This window comes from Malurus melanocephalus, unplaced genomic scaffold (genome assembly GCF_030028575.1).
Source record: "Malurus melanocephalus ecotype Western Australia unplaced genomic scaffold, MMel_1.1 scaffold_370, whole genome shotgun sequence".
Classification (NCBI taxonomy): Eukaryota; Metazoa; Chordata; class Aves; order Passeriformes; family Maluridae; genus Malurus; species Malurus melanocephalus.
The window spans coordinates 204,862-224,682 of record NW_026623602.1 but is presented as its reverse complement, the minus strand read 5'-3'; the positions used below and the strand labels follow the sequence as shown (position 1 = coordinate 224,682).

At 37.0% G+C, this 19,821-nt stretch overlaps 1 protein-coding gene across 1 annotated transcript in view; it reads left to right on the top strand.

Annotated features, from left to right (window-relative positions):
- Positions 1-19,821, top strand: part of DOCK2 (dedicator of cytokinesis 2) — a 153,912-nt gene that overhangs the window by 32,658 nt on the left and 101,433 nt on the right. Inside the window, exons 23-25 of the mRNA XM_057378678.1 lie at positions 682-790; positions 7,218-7,288; positions 7,514-7,620. Of these exons, the coding sequence (XP_057234661.1) occupies positions 682-790; positions 7,218-7,288; positions 7,514-7,620 (287 nt within the window). The remainder of the gene's footprint in view (positions 1-681; positions 791-7,217; positions 7,289-7,513; positions 7,621-19,821) is intronic.

The window sequence follows — 19,821 nt, the reverse complement described above, 5'->3', positions numbered from 1 at the left end:
AGGGCTCTCTTGTCATCTTGGCTTTTTTCTTAGCTTGTTTTACTTTAACTTTCGACAGCTGTTTCACATATTTCACATGTCACCAGTGTTTTTACTGTTTATGTAAGGCAGTGTTTAGTGCTAAGAACCAATATGAGCAATACAGGAGAGATAATCTGAGAGATTCAAACTTTAGGACAGGGAATGGGGAGATAATGGAGTGAGCTCAATTTAAATGCACTTTTAAACTTTTAAATGTCAAATAGAGACTTTTTTGAAAAAGCAGACTGGTTAATGGGGCCAGTAAAAATAGCTCTTAAAAAGTGGCAATAGCAGCAAAAGACAGAAATAATGATAATTTGTGAAAAATATCCTAGAGTAGATCAGTTGTAGTGGGGAAAATAATCAATTTTTTTTTTTTTTGGCATATAACTTAGTTTGGAAGTAAAATGACTTACATAAGCTCAAATCTGGGAGGTGTCATGCTTTAGAGGCTTTTAAAACAATTGCAAGTAGTTATGTAGTGTTCAAACTGTGGGATTCCTACACATCACAGTGAATAGCAGTTATAAACCATTGGGGAAATGTTTACGTATGTAATATTGGATCAACTTCTGAAATATATATTTAATGTTAAATCTGTTATATTTGGGATGATGAAACTCTGATTCTGAAAGGATAACTTGATTCATCTCTCAACAGATTATATGAAGGCAAAGAACAAACAGAATTTGAAGAGTCTATGAGGAGACTCTTTGAATCCATCAACAACCTGATGAAAAGTCAGCATAAAACTGCCATTTTGTTGCAGGTTGGTGTGTGCTTCAAAACCAGTTGAATTTGGGTTTTTTAATGGGGTTTATATGGTGGTTTTTTTTTGTTGTTGTTGTTGTTGTTGTTGTTGTTCTTTTTAAATCGAGGAAAAGGCAGTCAGGAAATTTATCTACTATGTCTCTCTTGTAATTCCCTTATTTTGGAAGACCAGGTTGTCTAATAAATTTGTAGCCTTGTTTGAAAGCGTCAGGACAAGACACATTTACAGAAATTCCATAACTGTAGTGAGTGAAAGAACCAAGACACAGATGTTGGAATCTTTCAAGCAATCTAATGTCATGAAGCCTCCAGTGGGACCTGAATGTTTAATTCTTGAGTTTCTTCAGGTAATGCTTAACAGGGATTCCACCATCTTAGTTGGAAAAATAAATTTAATCAGTTTTTGGAACTTACGGAAAACAGGATCAGGTTGTGCCATTCATGTCAATCTTAGTTGTTCTAACACTTCAGAATCTGATGCTTTAAATAAAACTAGATAAAAAAAAGGAGCTATTAACATCATTAATATAAGATAATTTGCCGTTCTTTATGAAGATGAAAATCATCAAGATTTCCTGTGGGGTAAAATGCAGCTGCAATATTGATGCTTCATATATTGTCTATTAAAAACTCATTGTATTTATTTGGCTTGCATTTTCCTCTGGTTTCATGTTTTGATTCCTTTTGATATTACTCAGATTAGAAGTGGAAGCCAGTGAAAAATTCTGTCTTGAATAAAACCTCAGGTGGCTGATCTTGAGATTTGTGTTAGCTGACACTTTCTATGGAGTGTTAATGTGTAACTGCAAAAGAGCCGAAAAATTAAATACTGAGTTAATTGTATAATACCATGGTTACAGTAACATTCTAAATGCATTTGRAAATCAATCAGATACACTGTTATTTGATAATTCTGTAGGGGCTTTCCTGGGAATAGTTTATACATTTGAATACTGCATTAGAAGCAGGAAGAACTTGTGAAGAAGAAAAAGCATCTTTAAAGTAATACTGAAAGAGTTGATACAATAATGTTTCCTCTTATGGTACTTGTGCTCATTAAGAAATGGCTCTTGGAGGATTTTATGCTCTTTGGGAGAGTGTGTCATGTCACTGCATTGTGCCCTGCCTGATCTCAGAGTGGCTGTGTGGGATTGTCCATCTGTGTTTYCTCTAATGAGCAGGGTAGCTTCTGCTTGGGAGTGACAAGAAGGGGTTRTAGAAAACTGTTTTTCTGGTTTTTCTTCCTTAACTCTTACTGGGTATGCAAGTGGCAATGGTGCCTCTGAAAGGCTGGTGGGAGTGTTTAAAAACAGGTTGTGRTGCCAGTGGCATTGTGGTGTTGCATGCACTGAGGAATGATGGCTGTGCCTACCCTGATTTCCATATTTGCATGTTTAATGTCRTTTCTCAATGTTATACCTATTTAGCAAAAATGCCTCAAATTTTGGTTGATGTTTCTAAGAAATAGCAGAACCTTGAGTAAACAGAACTGAGCATCTCTTAGAAGGACGAAAGAGAAAAAACCTTTAGCAAATTTGAAGAGCATGTTCGCATATTTCATAATTAGTGGTAATTAAACAGTTATGCTTTGCTCAATACCATATTGAAAATTAAAGTTTTTGATTTTTAATGAGTGTTGTCACTTGTGTAGGATGGGTCCTGTTTATGGTTATGAAACCATGAAGCACTAGTARGCTTTTGGGTATCTATATCTGCATAAGGTACTGTAAGTTTGCTGTTTTAGCAGRAGCATTTCATGGCAGATGTGAAATGCTGGTTTATATCTACACTTTTCTGGTTTTCCAACTCCTGATGACTCACACAGCTGTGTCTCTGAGGGAAGCCTACAAAGAGATTTCTTTACGTACARTAAATAAAAACTACAGTATTAATGTTATAAAATTCTAATAGGAGAGGAATGGAATGAGAAGTGTCCAACTGTAGTTTAATGCCAGCTTCTGGAAAGAAATATAATGGGGGGAACAAAATTAAAGTTAACACTCCCTCCTGCTTCATCATGAACTCCATAGGAAAGTCAGCCACAGCTTTCACAAGGGATAGTGCTTTTGTGTCTCTTTGGAGGAGATTGCAGTGATGATACTTGAGATTCTAGTAGTGGATGTGGGCCAGAAAATGGAGWTAATTTCTGCTGAGAGGGAAGAGAAAGAAGAAAGAAATTCATAAATCTGCCTCTCTGTCTAAATTCAACACTGATTTCCCTTGGGAAATTTGAGGTGACTATGATAGATGTTGTAGTAGTGTAAATTAACTTTGTAGAGTTAGGGACAGGTGGTTTGAGTGATCCTGCAGACTCATGGGATTCCATAGGTGTTACAGTTTGCATAGCCAGAGAGGAAAGTTCAGAGAKCCTGTTGGAAAAATACAGGAATAATCAGAAGATTAAAACTGACTTTAATCTGTCACACTTGAAATTATCATTGATAAGTGGAACATGGATTGGTAGGCTCACTTGAATGTGTTCAAGTAGATTATGGTTTGAAGATATCAGAGAAGGAGTTTTTAGGCACCCTGAAGAAAGCTGAAGTAATTGGGTTTCTCAGGATATTGAAACTTGAACTACTTTGCAGAATGTGAATTTTTAACTCTTATTTCATCCTTAATTGTCCAAATCCCTATCAGGTTTAACTGTAGATTATTTTAAGAATTATTTAGAAACCTGAGATTTCTTGGTCTCTGCCTCCTTTTTTTTTTTTTTTTTTTTTTTTTTTTTTTCATTTGGAAATCAGTATTTTAGCGAGTAGTGATTTCCCAATCACTTTTACTGATAGAATCTCAGCTAGACTTGCGTTGAAAATTAATTTACTGAAGAAAGAATTGTTTATAAAATTACATGTTATATGGAACAGCCTCATCTGTGCCAGAAGCACTTTATTGTTTCAATTTAACTTTATCTACTGACTGAAATCTTGCTTCCTAATCTATTAAATGCTGTATAGGTTTACAAAAAGTTAAAAATCTTCTTTTCAGTCCTTGTGCTAAAGCTGGGTGAAGTGGATTGAGGCTTTGACTTGTAGTGCCTGAGCTTTGAGAGGGGCAGATATCTGGTTCTGTTTTTCAGCACTGCCCATATAAGCTTTGAACAGCTGAAGAGTGAATTGTTAATTTATTGTTGATGCACTGGAAATGTACATGTTAATGCACATTAGCCTTAAAAAAAAAAAAAATAAACCAAACTTCTGGAGTTGGTTAAGTTCTCTTTTTTTTTGTTTAAAGATGCAGACAGAATGCTTTTCAACTTCAGCATTGCATGAAGAAATTAAACCACAATTAGGATTGTATTTTCAATATCCCAACTTGGCTGATGTTTAAAAGCAACCATCTGAGCTGCAGAGTGGCCTGGGTGCAGGTCATGGGATGGTACTGTCAGGCTGGCCCTTGTAGTGGAGATTGTGGTGTTTTAAGTTCATCACTCAAGTTTCAATGTACAGGTGTAGGATTCGTCCTTTTAAGAGTTTTTTACAGGTTATTCTTGTAATTATTTGAAACAATTAGTTCAGAACTTATGCTGTCTTTAGGGTGGTAGGGCTTTTTAGGTCCTAGACTTAAACCTTTCTTTAATTTATTTTGGCAGGGAAAATGTTTCAGCTTTRTTGCATTTATCAGTTACTTTTCTGTAGCCGCTGCTGGCAAATTTTGTAATTTTTGGAGATATTTTTCCATGAAATCTAYACTTCTAGGATAGAGATTCCTTGAAATCTGGAAACCTGGAAATCAGTTCCCAGAACCTGCTAATAGCTTGGTGGAGGGAGGCTCTGGGGGTGAGAGGAAGTAGGGAGGTGTCAGTTCTTTCTTTCYTTTCTCTGAACACTCAGTGGGRAAAAAAAAMGTCATTTCCAGCATATGTRCTTTGTGTCTGTTTTAATAACCCTCTCTTTCTGGGGAATAAAATTGAACGAATTATTTTTAAATTTYAGATTATTTGTTTTTTTAGGTTGTCCTACTGTTGACTTCTGACTTGTAGTCTGTTAGTGTGCCCTTTCATTGACMAGCTTGTGCTCTCAACCTTAATTTACAAATCAAGGCCCTGCTTCTTTTCCAACTGTTCCATTCCCCAACTGACACACTACATTTGACCTACAGATGGTCTTGTCTGCTGCAAATGTCAGCTCTCCCCAGCTCGCTCCTAGGCACTGATTTGAGAAAGCATAACTCCGAATGCTGAGTGTGCTTTCAGAAACCTTAGATGATGTGTTCTCAAGGTCATTGAAACATAGGAAAAAGAAACTGTCTGTGGCATTGAAAAGTATGAAAAGTAATTYAATAGGAAGATGCTGCCTTTCTCTCATTCTTTCCCACACAGTTTAGACCCATCCTACTCCTGCAGTAGATTCTAAGGACTTCATGYATCTCTGTACAGTTTTCTTATGAGAGAATAAGCCTGGAAAGGTACTGACAGTGCTGCTTGGCTTGTGGTGCACAATGRGGGATGGCACAGTGACTTCTTAAAGTTGCCTTGATGGCAAGTACAATTAGATTAAGAAACAGAGCACCAGTGATTTCTTCGAATGTACTTTTCATCTCATGGGTACTCGAATTTCATGAATATGTATAATGTAATGCTGCAAAAAGAGGGCAGCTAAAAATAAGCTTGGTCAGGAGTAAAGGTTAAAATAAATTTAACAGTATATTGTATATGTAAGAAATAATTTTCTGCAGTGCTGTGGGTTTATCTGTATCCTGCTTAAAAAACTAATCTCTTAAGGTTTGAAGAATGCAGAACATCTTGTACTGCTGACTAGGAGATTTTATGACTTCATTAAGGGCAGTGCTCAATTGTGTCCATAGTGCATCATTTGAAGCAATTATTGCAAATGAAACTTGGGAGTCTAAAATAGTGCAGGGGATATACTCGTTATTGTACTTCAGCTGGAATTCTCGATCTGCAGAGAGGTGGTAGCTCTATCCTTCCCACTTCTGTSCTCATGCAAGTGTAGAACAGGGAATATGTGAAAGTCAGACAGCACAATAGACCAGGTGTCAGTGGTGCACTGCTTGAAATATTTTGTGGCCACTGGTGGGCTGTCTTTTATCAAACATCTTTCCCAGTACCTGTGAATTGCYATGAAATGAAATTCAGATGTTGCTGTGCAGTCTCTTCATGCAGTGCTTGTTGTTTGAAAAGTGAGGAACAACACATGACTGAAATAAAGCTGGAGCCTGTTTCTAGCCCAAAACAGATATTTATATGGATGTTTTGAATATCCTGGGGCTATTCCCAAGCTAGGTAGAAGATACAATTTCTTTGTCAAAGTGGCAACAGCTTTTAAACATTACTTTGACATTTCCAGGTTTGTGTATGAGTGTRGGGTCAGATCTGCAGGAGAATGACTGTACAGATAGCATCTTAGGCTGGCATTGAATCTATTTGAAATACTGTATTCACCCTTGCTGCAGATGAACCTCTCTCTTTTTCAATCAGCACTTGAAAATTTTTTGTTTGTTTTTTTTGAATTGGCTACTGCAGTAGAAGCTCATACAAATAAAATTACACCTTTATTGAGTTTAAAAGGTCTAAAAGAGTGCCAAAGAAAGCTGTGCTCTGATTGTCTTCATTCTAGCCCTCTCATTCTCAGKGAAGACACTACATTTATAACAAGGAGATTGCTGCATAAATATACAGAATAAAAACAGTGAAGCTAGMTAGCCTTCTATCAGATCACTAATAGAAAATTTCACATCACTGTAACTCAGTTTTCAGCAAMATGTTAGTAGGAATTTATACCCTAGAGCTGCACAGTGAAGTAAAATACTGCAAGGTGGTCTTCATGGATATTAGCCTAAAGTGTTAGTGCTGATCTTGAGCCTGAAGATTGCCTGCTGAAGTTTTCTTGTCCATGTAAGAATAGTAACTTGTCTCTTACCCTTGTCAAGGTAAGGTTTGGTTATCTCACTATGCTGTCAAAACATTCCTCAGAAATTGATAGGAAAAGATGAACCATCGCCTAGCTTCACTGCAGATGGTTGGTTAGGGACTTACACCCCTTTCCATCTGTCCTAGAAAGGGTGGCACTGGGGTGGGTGGATGACTGTTACCCTGACTTCTGCCTCCTGCATGCCACATTCCTGGGATGGAATTGATACAGCTCCGGCCTTGAACAGTGCTTGGTTTAATTATTTGCATCATAATTACACTTTAGTGGGCTATAAAGAGATTATCTACAAAGCCTGAACCCTTTCACTGGTCTGCAAAGAGAATAAGATCCACTTGGTACCATTGTATTTAAATTCCTCTGTATATCCCTAGTATAAAAGCCCTGCTGAAACTAATATTCAAAYGTGATATAAAATTTCAGTCAGGGGAAAGAAGTCCAAGTTTAACAGTTTGTTTTGTGTGTATTTGGTTGAGTGCTGTTTATGYTCATGTACAAACACACAGAACTGACGTGTTCTGTATCTCAATTCAGGTTGCTGCCTTGAAGTACATCCCATCAGTCCTTCACGATGTTGAGAAGGTTTTTGATGCCAAGTTACTGAGGTGAGTCACTCTTGAACATTTCCTAGCAATGAGTTCTCATAGACCAGGTTATAGTTTAGGTCCACAAAACTACACCAGTTCCTATTTGACCAAGACAGTGGTGGGTCCCTGGACACACGTTTGTTACTGCTGTCTTGTCAATATTTGTGATATAGAAATAAATGCAAGTTTAAAAAAGACAAATGTTTAGAAATACATCTTTTGCTCTTCTTTTCTGTCCTACAGCCAACTACTGTATGAATTCTACACTTGCATTCCACCAGTGAAACTACAGAAGCAGAAAGTGCAGTCCATGAAGGAAATTGTACRCAGCAACCTTTTTAAAAAACAAGGTAAATACAAAATGCCTCTAAGACTTMAAACAAATGTGTGAGAATTTTTGGTGACATATTTTGTGCAATTCACATTTGAAATTGAGTGAAACAAATACAGAAAGAGTGTGAATGCCAGAAGTTTGAGCTCTAGAGGGGATTCATCTCCTTCCACAGGATGGCAAGAGCTGTGCACAGTGTGATTGYTGGCCTAGAGCAAGGAACAGGTGGGTCTCAGAGGAGCAGTTTTGTGTGGTTTCCTTACGGCRTAGTGGTTAGGTGGATGAGCTATATATCCTTTCAACACCTTTTAAGGTCTATAATGGAATAGGAACATGAAGTGAAACCTTGTAAACACAGATGTTATATAAGGCCTCTGCCTGGGAAAGGGACAAAAAAAATCTGATTGCACTGTGGTGTACTCAGCTGCAATGCAGCATTTCCACTTACAGGAATTACGATGCTTCTCAAYCTCTGTGAGAACTTAGTGTCTTTCTCAGGTCTCAGGAGTGTTAATGACACTGAAATGTCTTCATCAGCATTGTACTTAGTTTTCCTTCCTATTATCAGCAAAAGTGAATTTTTGCTGAAGGAATCCTGTCAGAGAATCCAAGTTTTACATGCTTTGCTTCATCTCAGTGTCAAGTGTTCTGACTCCTCTCTTGTGGAGTGCATGGTTGCTTCTCTCTCACCACCTTTTTGCTGTGTAGATAACCTTCAGAACCTGAAGGGCACACAGACTACACAGATGAGCTCCAATTTCTGACAACTTAGAGATAATGACTCCAGGAACTTGACAGTACAACAGTGRGCTGCAAATAGTGTTGTGTGTGAGTAGATTGAGAGGGGATTGCTTTGTTCACTTCATTCTGTGTTGCCAGGAGAGTGATGCAGCTCTAACTAGCCAGGACAGATAAAAATTACACTTTATTTTCAGACCTGTGTTGCATTCCATTGAGACTGAAATGTATGTTGTAAGCTTTAACAATTACTTGCTGTGTCTGTTGTGTTATAAGGCCACTACAATAAAATAATGTAGTTGGTAATGTAGTTGGTTTTACAGTTTAAAATAAATTAAGTAACGTTTTCACCTATCTATATATTAATAGTTTCATGGTCAACAGCTGTGAGGTCCTTAAACTATGTGTAAATTCACAGTTCCTTTGAGTTGGTGAAACTCGAGTGACAGCAGCTTAGGTATCTCCAGACACTGATCCAAACTATTAAGAGAAGAGCCTAATCAATTTTCAAACAGTTCTAATCCTGTATTCACAATTTTCTTCAGTAGTTGTCTGTATTTCTGTTTTGCAAGCAGAGTCTGATATATCACTGCAGTATGAGCTGCTTTTACTGCTGCTGCCTCTAAGATCACAAGTGCCAGACTTAGTTTTATCTGTGGTTCTTATGGTGAGCAGCATTTAGACAGAAGGAAAAATAACCCCTCACAAGACTGAAAGACTCTTGTGTTAAAATCAGGCACTCTTTTGAACTCTTGATCTTACTAGAATTCAGTCAGCTACCCTGACTGTGTTTAATATTGAGAAATTAAGTGTAAGCTATATTTTTTTTTTGGTTCAGTTGTTTTTCTTTAAAGAAATTTGTCTGATTGAAATGCAGTTGTTATTGGTTCATRGTTCAGGAGTGTGTTGGTCTGGACACCAGATCCCAGGCTTGCATAATAAAGATACAAAGAATAAAACCCTAATAAAGATTCAGAAGGAAAACAGTTGAGCACACAATAACTGTGTGCTTCACAGTTCTATTCTCTAGTGTACATCCTACAGCTCCTTTCTTCCATCCCTCTGTGTGTTCCAGAAGAGAAAAGAGTGGGTTTTGGATTCCCAAGAAGCTCTCATTATAGWCTGCTTAGTGTGATGCTTTTTTCAGGGGTTTAACAGGCCTTTGCTTYAGCTGTGGTCTGTTAATGCAAAATACTCTGTAAAGCTTTTACTACTTGCAGATAAATAATAATAATAGATTGCTGGTAGCTTGTAAATGCAGCTTGTCTGATGTCTTGAAATATATAGCTGGTACATCATGGAAATGTCTACCTCAGAACACACTGTGAATTCTAAAAAGGGGACATGGTTTCTGTAACAGTCTTTTTTAGGTAATAATGAATAAGAAATTTTGCTAGGAGGATTTCTAATCTGGGGACCTTCTATAAAACTAATAAATGGTGGGGTTTACATAGTGCTGACCAGATAATTARTACATTTTAATTTTTCCCAGACAGGTAGTTAGTGGGTTCATTTAATCTTAAATTTGTAGATGAAAAAAAATGTATTGTCCAAAACCCCTCCTCTATTTTTTGCTGTCGTCAGACCCTTCATAGCAAAACCAAGCACGTGAGAGCATGAAGGCAGCCTGTCACACTTGATTCATTTGTCAGCCCTGCTGTTTCACTTATATCTTGGATATCTGACTATTGTGACCMAGACTTGCACAAATAATTGACAATTAAAATGTATCTATTTGATAGCATGTGAAATTAACTGCTTATTTATGTGCTTGTGGTGATGGCATGTGCAAGATTTGCCTTAAAATATTTTTACTATGATACTTACTATAGAAACACTTGATATATAATAATATACCAATACTTAGATATTCTTTTTTAGAGGAGCCTGGGGAAATGAAGTTTGGGGTTGGTTTTTTTCATGTATTAGTTTAAAACAAGAAAAGTCCTCTGRAGAAGCACTTGCACAAAACAGAGAAATCAGGTTGATGTAATTTTAAAATAAAATTAAAATGTRCCCTGTTTATTTTAGCTTTATCATGACACATTGTTTTAGCAATACCATGACTTATGTCATGATAGTACTAAACAGAGAATATTTTTACTAACATGAAAACATTCATTTAAATATTTTGTATGTAGTTTGATGAAGTGACAGAATAAAACAGCTCTTTGTTGGTAATGTAGGATTTAGAATTGCCATTATTGTGAATTTTAAAATGCCTGAAACTGACAACTTTGCTTTTTTACTTTTTTTTCTTACTGGAGTGGCAGGCATACCTGTACATCATCCCTGGTGCAACCTGGTCAGGGCCAAATAGACTCCTGCAAATATATTTTGTTTTCCTGAGATCATTCCATGAAGTTGTCATTGCTCTAACACAGTATGATCAACTATCAGTGCTGTTATTGTCTCAATGGTGTTACCCAAGTACCTTTTAGGGCATTTCATGTAGGACTTTCTCTGTTTGGTCATGGTCTTAATATCTTCCCTCTCACCCAACTGCTTCCACATTACAAATGGCAGAAAATCATCTTTGTAATAATTACAGGGTGTCTTTTATCTAACTGATTTTTTTTATTTGCATTTATATTTTGTTTTTAGCTTTCAAATTGTAATTACCATAGAGGAGGAAGTCCACCTCATGTTTAAGTGCATGCACTGAAGAATGTGAAAAGACCAATACACAATTAAGAATCTATAATATTACAGTGGTTTGAAAACATTTCTATACTGTGCTGTTGCAACATGTGCACAGTAAATAGCAAACAAATCTTTTTTCATTTATATTKCCATGCCTTAAAATAGAAAATTCCAAAGATGCTTTTTTTTGCTCTTCATTAAATACAATTGATTTTCAAATTAATTGGGTAGAGAACCAAGAGTGTGTAGGGTGTAGACGCCGCCTGATTCATTACTGCACTCAATGAGCTGGAAGGTCATTTACAAGAATGAAAGCACATGTAAGCTATCTCAGAATAGGATGCAGCCTGATAATTAAGGTAAGACTGCCAACAGTATCATTAACTAAAGTTCACATTTATCTAGAACAGGTAGTATTTTTTCTGCCATGAACATGGAATATATTTAACTACACTACTAATTACAGCGCAGTCTATTAATTTGCGTATGTTTCAGATTATCCATTTTTCCTCCAGACTTTAGTCTCTTTACAGGTAGTTCATTGCAGTTTCAATTCAATTAATTTTCATCCATTCCCAGAGGTATTTTCTTTATAATTCAATTGGATTGTGTATACTGGCTTTTCTATCCTTTGATCCACTGATATTCACAGCATTTTCTAAAGAAGCAGACTTGTGAAAACATGGGAAGGTGTTTTCAAAAAAATAATAAAAAAGCCAGTGAAATTTGTCTTTATTAAATAAGTTACAACTGAACCTGAAGTTAGAAACCTTGAGGGTAAACTGAATTTATTGGTATGTATTCCCAGGCATTGCAAAGTTTCCACTGTAGGCTCGTGGAGTGCTTTCATCAGATAGGAAACGTGGTCCCGTGCACCTCTGCTGTAATTGATCTTCAAAGGCCTTGCAGCACTAAAGCACTTTTAGCAGCCTTTAAATTACATTGCCAGGTTTTTTGTAGAGGAATTGATTTCTTGTTCCCACTGTGCAACTATAACACAGCTTGGAGAGGTTATGGTGGTGCAGRTATTTGAGGGGCTGAGTGCAGGATGATGGATGATTTCCACTGCTCATGTACTTTCACCACAGCATTTAGGGATGTTCTAACAGGATGTGTGAGCACATGAACAGACTTTTATGCAGTTTTGTCTTTAGAAAATGTTATGTCCTTCTTGGTCAGAGGACAACAAATCTTCTCAGTTTTTGACGCTTTGCTTTTAGATTGCTTGATCTTTTATGATTTTAAAATATCAGTGAGAAATAAATGGTTGTCTTGTCTCATAYGAGTGCCTCTAATGGGATTTTAGAGTCTCATTTATGATGTAAGGAACTGTCTCCTGTCATATATCTTTCATTCTGTATAGTGGGATGTAATGGATTATTCTGTCCCTCTTGTGAAAAATTTTTGTTASAATTGCTTAATTTCCATGGAAAACTACTTTTCAGGAGTTACTATTTTGTTTGTTTGTTATTAATAGGAAACTTATTGCCAAAATTTCCCCACCACCTCTCTGTTAGAGAGCAGCAAATTAAGATAGAGTTGTTTATAAATAATATAGAATTTTTATTGCAGTATTTTTTTGCTGAGTTTATAGTATTTGGAGCTAGATGTTTTCTCTAAGATGGCCCTGAAATACTTACTGGCATTATGCTGAAATTTGTAAATGAGTCATCTTGGGAGAACTGATTTTTATTGGTGTGAAATGAATATAAAGTGCTTCGACATATGATGARATGAGTGTGTTTGACAGTGGTGTTTCGTATTCCCTCGAGGTCCAGTCCTGGTGAGGGGTTTGTGCTGTAGCAGAGCACAGAGATCTTCCCCAAAGAACACCAGCTCTAAGTAGGTCACACAGATGGTCACTGGCAGGGTGGCAACGGAGTTTCGGTGTCTTGGCTGGAAATGCAGGCTCTGTGCTCACTGTGGCTCCAGACACGGCTGCTGCATGTTCAGCATATGCAAACCACTTGCTGATTTTGGAAGAACAGCAGCAGGAGACATATGTTAGCACCAGGGGTTAATTTGCCAGATGCCAGGAGAAATGCTGAGACTACAGCAATTTTTTTTTCCTCACTGAAGAGCTCTTTCTATTCTGTTACTGTTTAAACAAGAAAAGTACTCGCACACACCCATAATTGCACTGATTTCCCAACACTCGTGTACATTACTGAGTTTACCTCCGAAATACTTTGTTTCATTTCATTAATTGAATGTTGTTAGTTGGTGTTGATACAATGTATTGTTTTTACCTTCAGTACTGTTAAGCACAAGGTTTAAAAAAACAGTAGAAGRAGTAATTTCTAATTAAGCATCTTTCAATTTTATTCTTATGGTCAGAACTGAGTTACAGATACCTATTTTTAGGATTATAATCTTATAATCTTGTTCCTACTGTTTTGAGTTCCTAAACCTAAGCTTTTGGGGGTTTGTGCGGGTTTTCTGTGATTTTTTTTTTCCTGTTTACTGTACTCAACACAACTTCTCCACATTTAAAATACTTGAGCATAGGAGATTGTTAATGTTAAGTTAAGTGACTCCCCCTGTTTTTAGCTACTGGGGAAAAACTGAAATTAGTCATTTTTCATTAATTCCTTTTAAAGGTTCTGTATTGAAACCCAGCTTTTCCTGTAGATTCAGTCTTTAGTTTTGTATTTAGCTTTTTTATTTATTGTGGTTTTTTTCCAGAGATATATCACCTCTAAAATATCACTTCAAGTCCTGTATTCATTTTTTGCCAGTTCTATTCCTGCAATGTTTTGATACAGATAAGTATGACACAAGTATAACTTTAGGTATTTATCTTCATACATTTGTGATGAACACCTGTAGGTTAAAGCCATTACTGGTGGTTTTGGGGGAGTAGGAGACATGCTTGATATTGCTACTGATAACTTTTTGTTAGACTTTGTTGGACTTGATCCACTATGCTATTTTTTTTAGTTACATTTTCAAAAAATCTCGCTACACGGAGGGAAATCAAGTTAGGTTAACTAGTTTTTACAATGAACTTCTGAATGTACATGTAAAATATGGTTTAAAATTACTCTAGGTAGAAAAGAGAACAAATACATTAAGAAGTTGAWACGACATATATTGGGTGTCAGTAAAATGAAATATAGAAACATGAGAGTTGGAATTCATCAATATTCACAGAATCAGAGGATGGCCTGGGCTGGAAGGAACCTTAAWGGTGTGACTCTGCCAGAGAGGATGTGCTGACAAGGCTGTGTGGCAGCCTGGCAGACTGCACTGACTGCAAGCTGGAAAAGGCACCGAGTGCTGAAAAGGCTGTCTCGTACAGCAGGGGAGTGTTGGAAGTTCTGGCTGCTCTGGACCTGGCATTACTCAGCCCCTCCAAGGGGAGAAACTTAAAGGTGAACCTGGAAGCTGTGAGGTGGAGGCTTCTGCAGCTGCTCCTGGTGTCAGTGTGTGCTGGGACTGTTGTTGCTGTGCCTGTTGTGTATCCTGCCTCACTTGCTGACACTTGGAACAGTCAGCAGGTGTTGTGTGCTGGCCTCACAGGATCCTTGTGTTTCTCCTTCCTTCATGTTCATATCACAGTCCAGGAGGCAAAAGGAATTTGCATCTTGCAGTGCTGTCAGAATCTGTAGGTGACCTGTGGTACCTTCCCTTTCTGTGGTCTTATCTGAGCTGTGAAATTTTAATTTAGATTTAACAATTAATGAAAATTATACAACTTTAAATTTGTTACTTTTGAAATTCCCAGTAAAGCAAAGAGTTAAMTTGCAAATGATAAAGAGGGAAGACTTTTAATAGGAAGATTGCTGCAGTTGTGAACAGATGTCCTTTGTGAAGAAGCACAAAGCTTTAATTGAGCAYTGTCTGCCATCAGAAGTCTCACCTCATTGAAAGAATGTTGTTCACTGGCTTTATTTTTAAGGCTTTGTTCTAAATCTGTATTCAGATGACACCTATGTCCTTATTAAATTGGCATGCCAGTTTTTAAGTGGGCATGAAGCCATCCTAACAGATGGATATGGCTAMAGGCATGCCAGGGAATCAAGAGTAGTGTTTCCTAAGGGAGACAAAAGTGGTGTTAAATCTTTATTACCATTTTGGCTGCACATACGAGGCAGTCAGGAATGAAACCTGTCTGTGATTTTTGCTGAAGGAGACCCAAATGTCTTCTTTAATGACATTATTGCATTAATGACTTCAGAGTTTGAATTTTGTTTACCTGRTGYATAAGAAATTGTTAGGAACCTTCTRAAGAGAATAAGGTGAATAGAGGGGTTAAAAAACCCAACCCAACCCAAAATAGACAAYRTAGAACTTCYTAATCTTGGATGRCAATGAATCTACCTGTCCTTATTCRGGAAGGTGCTGCCAGGGAATCTCTCCAAGAAGTGTGCTGGAATTTGGGATTGATGAATATATATAATAGTAAATCTTTTAACAGACCTTGATGAAGAAAATGTRAGATGTTCAAACTGTATGYTGATGYTTTATGTGTTCAAATAAAGTTTRGGGCAGCTTRAAAAAAAAGCAAGAACAGTCRGGCWTTCTCATGATTTTGAACATWAAGGAAGAATARATATTGTTGGCAATGTTCTTACATYATTTATCAAGCTGGAAAGAAAGCAGCTAGTACTTAAATAGGCATCTGCCCCCTTCCATGTCTCTCCCTCATCTGTCCCGAACTTTTTTGGGGCATGGAAGGAGGTGTGAGAATGTGAATTGCTTTATCACAGACTTGGATATTTGTGTATTTTGGAAGAGACCCTTAAGATTGAGTCCAACTGTAAAATTAATGCTGCCAAGTCTGCCACTAAGCCATGGCCCTGCATCCACACATATTTAAATCCCCCCAGGGATGGTGACTCCATCCTGCCCTGGGCATCCCCTAATAAGTCTAAATCATCAACTGCAACATAAAGTTTTACTTTATTCCAAAAGTTTCTTATTTTTTTTCTCCTTTTCCCAGGCCAGTGAATTGCTGATGTTTAAATAARAACTTGCCTCATTTTCCTTATATAACTTGTGCAATGACACCTTAATACAATAATCTGAAATTTATTTACTTGTTCAACAAACTTTTCTTTGTCCCAAGACAGTACAAGGATTTCATGTTTTGTTTAATGTCCTAATGAATGAGTTTTCAAAGATACAAGGACAGGACTACAGGTTTATGTTGRCTTTAGTCCATTCAGGCTCAGGCTGAGATCTGGACTTCCTTACTACAAATACTGTTCTTTCTCTGTTGCTTTGATTGTATGTGTTTTTTTTTGGAACATTTTGGAATTGCATCCTCATATAGGATAGTTTTAACTGGTAGGGATCTTGTAAAATCTAATCAGTTTTCCTTTTCTTCAATTTCTGAATAATGTCTTACAAGTGCATTACAAAATTAAGTGATTCTCCCATATAAACTAACAAGCTGAGTTTATCTAACAACCAGTAAAAAAATAGAAATAAAGTCTTAACCAAACTAATTAACAACAAAAAAAAGAATTGAATTTCCTTACTAAAATCTATTGATTTTTTTTTTTTTCATATTAGTGTCAATGGCAAGTTTGGTTTTCTTTGAAACAGGAAATAATATCAYTATGACTAGTTAAACAACCTTTGAATTTCTATGTAGCTTGACACTTCAACATTGTTCACAGCTGAAAATGCACTGTAAATAATTGATCAGTTGCAAATGTTATGTCCTTTTCACAGATTCTGTATCAAATATGGATCCAATTTTAATTTATATTGCAAAGTACAACTGGGAGTACTGAAGCTTGCAGAGYAATTAGCTCTTCAAACTGGAGGAAATCAATTGTAACCTTCTGCCTCAGCTCTTCTCGTTTCCTACAATAAGAAAATTTGGTCTATGCAAAAAGCTCTCCTTACTCCATGCTTAAGGAGTATGAAATGACTTCATGCAGAAGAAAAATTGCATCAAAGGCTTGATTCTTCCACCAAAATATGCATGTGTGTGGTTTTTAAATAAGTTATAGMCAACAGCAGGCATTTTGAATTCTGGTAGGAATCTTTAAGTGTCCTGTAAAAGGCTGATTTGGAGGAGTTMTAAATTCAATGAAGTTTGCTTCCTCTCCTCTTTAAGTTGTCCAGTGTGACTCATTAGTCATGATCTGTTCTATGCTTCCTGATTATTGATCACATGGGCATCACTGACATGTGAAGTCAGATGTAATTTAGTGCTTTATATACTCATAATGCCTACCTTGAATCCTCTGGTTTTATTTTCTATATGAGGACAAATTAAAAATGTACTTTATCGAAAAAGCTGGATTCCTCTTGATCGATGACTGCTCAATTCTACTGTCTTTGTTTTTGAAATAAAGCTCATTAGGTTTAGGTTTTTATTACCCATTGCTCCCTGTAACTTTAAAAGCTCCCCAAAAGGAATTTTTATATTTGCCAACTGTCAGACAGTTCAAAGGGACATCTTAATAGCTTAAAATTGAGCTGGATATTATTTTGAAGGAGTGAGAACCGTAAGTATGTTTATCCTGACAGATGTGAAAGTGGAACATGCAAAGAACCTTCCATCCTCTTTGTGAGAGGTGAGAAGTGGCTGAGATGTCACAAATGTGATGKGACTTTGAACTTTGCTGTTACGAACAAGCCTGTTAGCATAGCACTCCCTACTGAGGTTTTTTGAAGTGGAAGTGTTTTCAAGGCACTATTTTTAAGAATGATAATTATGGGAAAAGGGTTGCCAGCTAAATTTCTTGCATGCTGTTGATTTGGAGTCAGTATTTCTATATGTCATTGCAGATTAATTAAAGACAGAATATGTTTGTGTAAATATGTTCATCAGTTGTAGCTGTTACTGTGTCTGTTGCAGATTGTTAGAGTTACACATCCTTGTAAAAAGTGTRATTTCTACAAAGCAGRTTTAGAGCAGAGAACTTGTTCACAACATTCACAAAGTTGCCATGGATAGAACGCTGCTATGGCTGCAGACAGGTGTGGAGGGTGATACAGATGAATTTTACAGCCAACAGGTTTGGTTGGTGTGTGGGATCCACAATGCCCTGGGACAAAAGGGTTTAGCTYGTGCTGAATCATTGCTTCAGCATATCTTGCACACACTCAGAGAATCTGGAAAGGAAGACAGGGATGGCATGGAGTGAAGACCAGAAAAGAGACATTTGACAACATGTGTATAATCATACTGATTAAATACATGTGAAACAGTTTTTATGCCTCACTACAGATGCTGTTCAAGTGCTATAAATTAAAATTACAAGAAACAGGATTTTCATATCTCTCTTTAGAGCAACAAGTTCAATATAATCTCTTCTGATATAGGACACCTTGATGTTTGAGTCCATGGATAAAAAAATAMCAAGCTCCAAAAATGTCATTATTTRGCTATACAGGCACATATGTAACTTTGTTCCTAACTTTCTGACAATCTCTGCTCATTTTGCACAGATTTAGGATCATACACTCTCCTAAATTTCTTGCTGTGTTGTGGCACTTGTTAGCCATAGCTTGCTGCTCTATTCAGTTTCTGGGGATTAGAAACTGGCCATTTGCACCAAGCTCCTTCTACACTACCATTGATTGGCAGTTTTGGCAATCAAGGATCATAGAACAGTTCAAGTTAGAAGTAACATGGGAATGTGTCCGGTCCAACCTCCAGCTCAGCATGAGGTCAGCTGTGTGGTCAGACCAGGCTGTTCCAGGACAGAGACTGTGCAACTGTTAGTGCTACTTCTTGACTATCCCTGTGAGGAAGAGATTTTTCCTTATATCCAGCCTGAACTGCTTGCTTGGGTTGCGAGCCCATCTTTTCACTTTATCTGATCCACTTTMAAATGTGTTCAGTGTGTGCCATCTTTCAGTAAGGCTATTCCACTTATGGTCTTTCTTGTAAGCACCATGAAATGGAGCTTGGTTACCAACAAATGCTATATCCAAAATACATCTTCAATATTTTTGGAGTGGTCAGAATCTCGATGAATGAATTCTGAACTGATCATAATAGGAGCTGTTTCCTCCCTGAATAAACTTAAACTGTTGAAGGACAGTTTCCACAGACAACAGTGAAAACAGAACTAAAGTTTGTTTACTTGCTTTTTCAGAAGTAGGGAGCTAATAATCCCTTTTACAACTTGTACTTATTTGTTGACTGAATATATAAAACCTTTATTAAAAAGTCCTATCACGTTTCAGCAAGTTTTTAGGGTGTTGTATGTAACTTTTTTTGTTGCTAATGATGTTCCTTTTGTTTAGTTTTTGCTTAAGCTAATAGCACTGCATTCGTTGCATTTAAAGTTAGTTATTAGAAGTGGTTCAYATGAGCAATCAAGAAAGTGTTTGCTATTTACTGAATTACATCTCAGTTTCAGAAAAATTATAGTATTTGCTGTCTGCAGCTGGTAGGGCAGGTTTTCTCATGTGTATGAACACAAATCCACACAGAAGTGCTTCAGGAGTGTTGGAATGCCCTGCTGGGGGGGCTCCTCTGTGTGTTTTGTGAGTGCAGCTGTTTGGTTTCCACTTCAGAGGGGCATCTCTATGTGTCWGTGCAGAATTGAGCACATAAAGGARCTGTAGGCTGTGTGAAATTCATTTTTATGCTGCTGTTCAAACAGGTCTTGTGTTGATACATGTTCTTTAACTGTTGTCTTACTGGTGAGTTTGTAATTAAGTCATCGGGTTAGATTTGTCTTGTAGCTTGGAGTATGATAGAAATAGTTACCAAGAGCAGAGATACTTTCTGAGGCAAGAAATTATGCTGCTCTTCAGACATGATTAAAAGCTCTTGGCTTCATGTAGCTTTGAGTCGTTACTTCAAATAAGAATAATCTGCATGGATTTTTTCTGTTGCTTCATCTGCAGAATTCAGACAGTT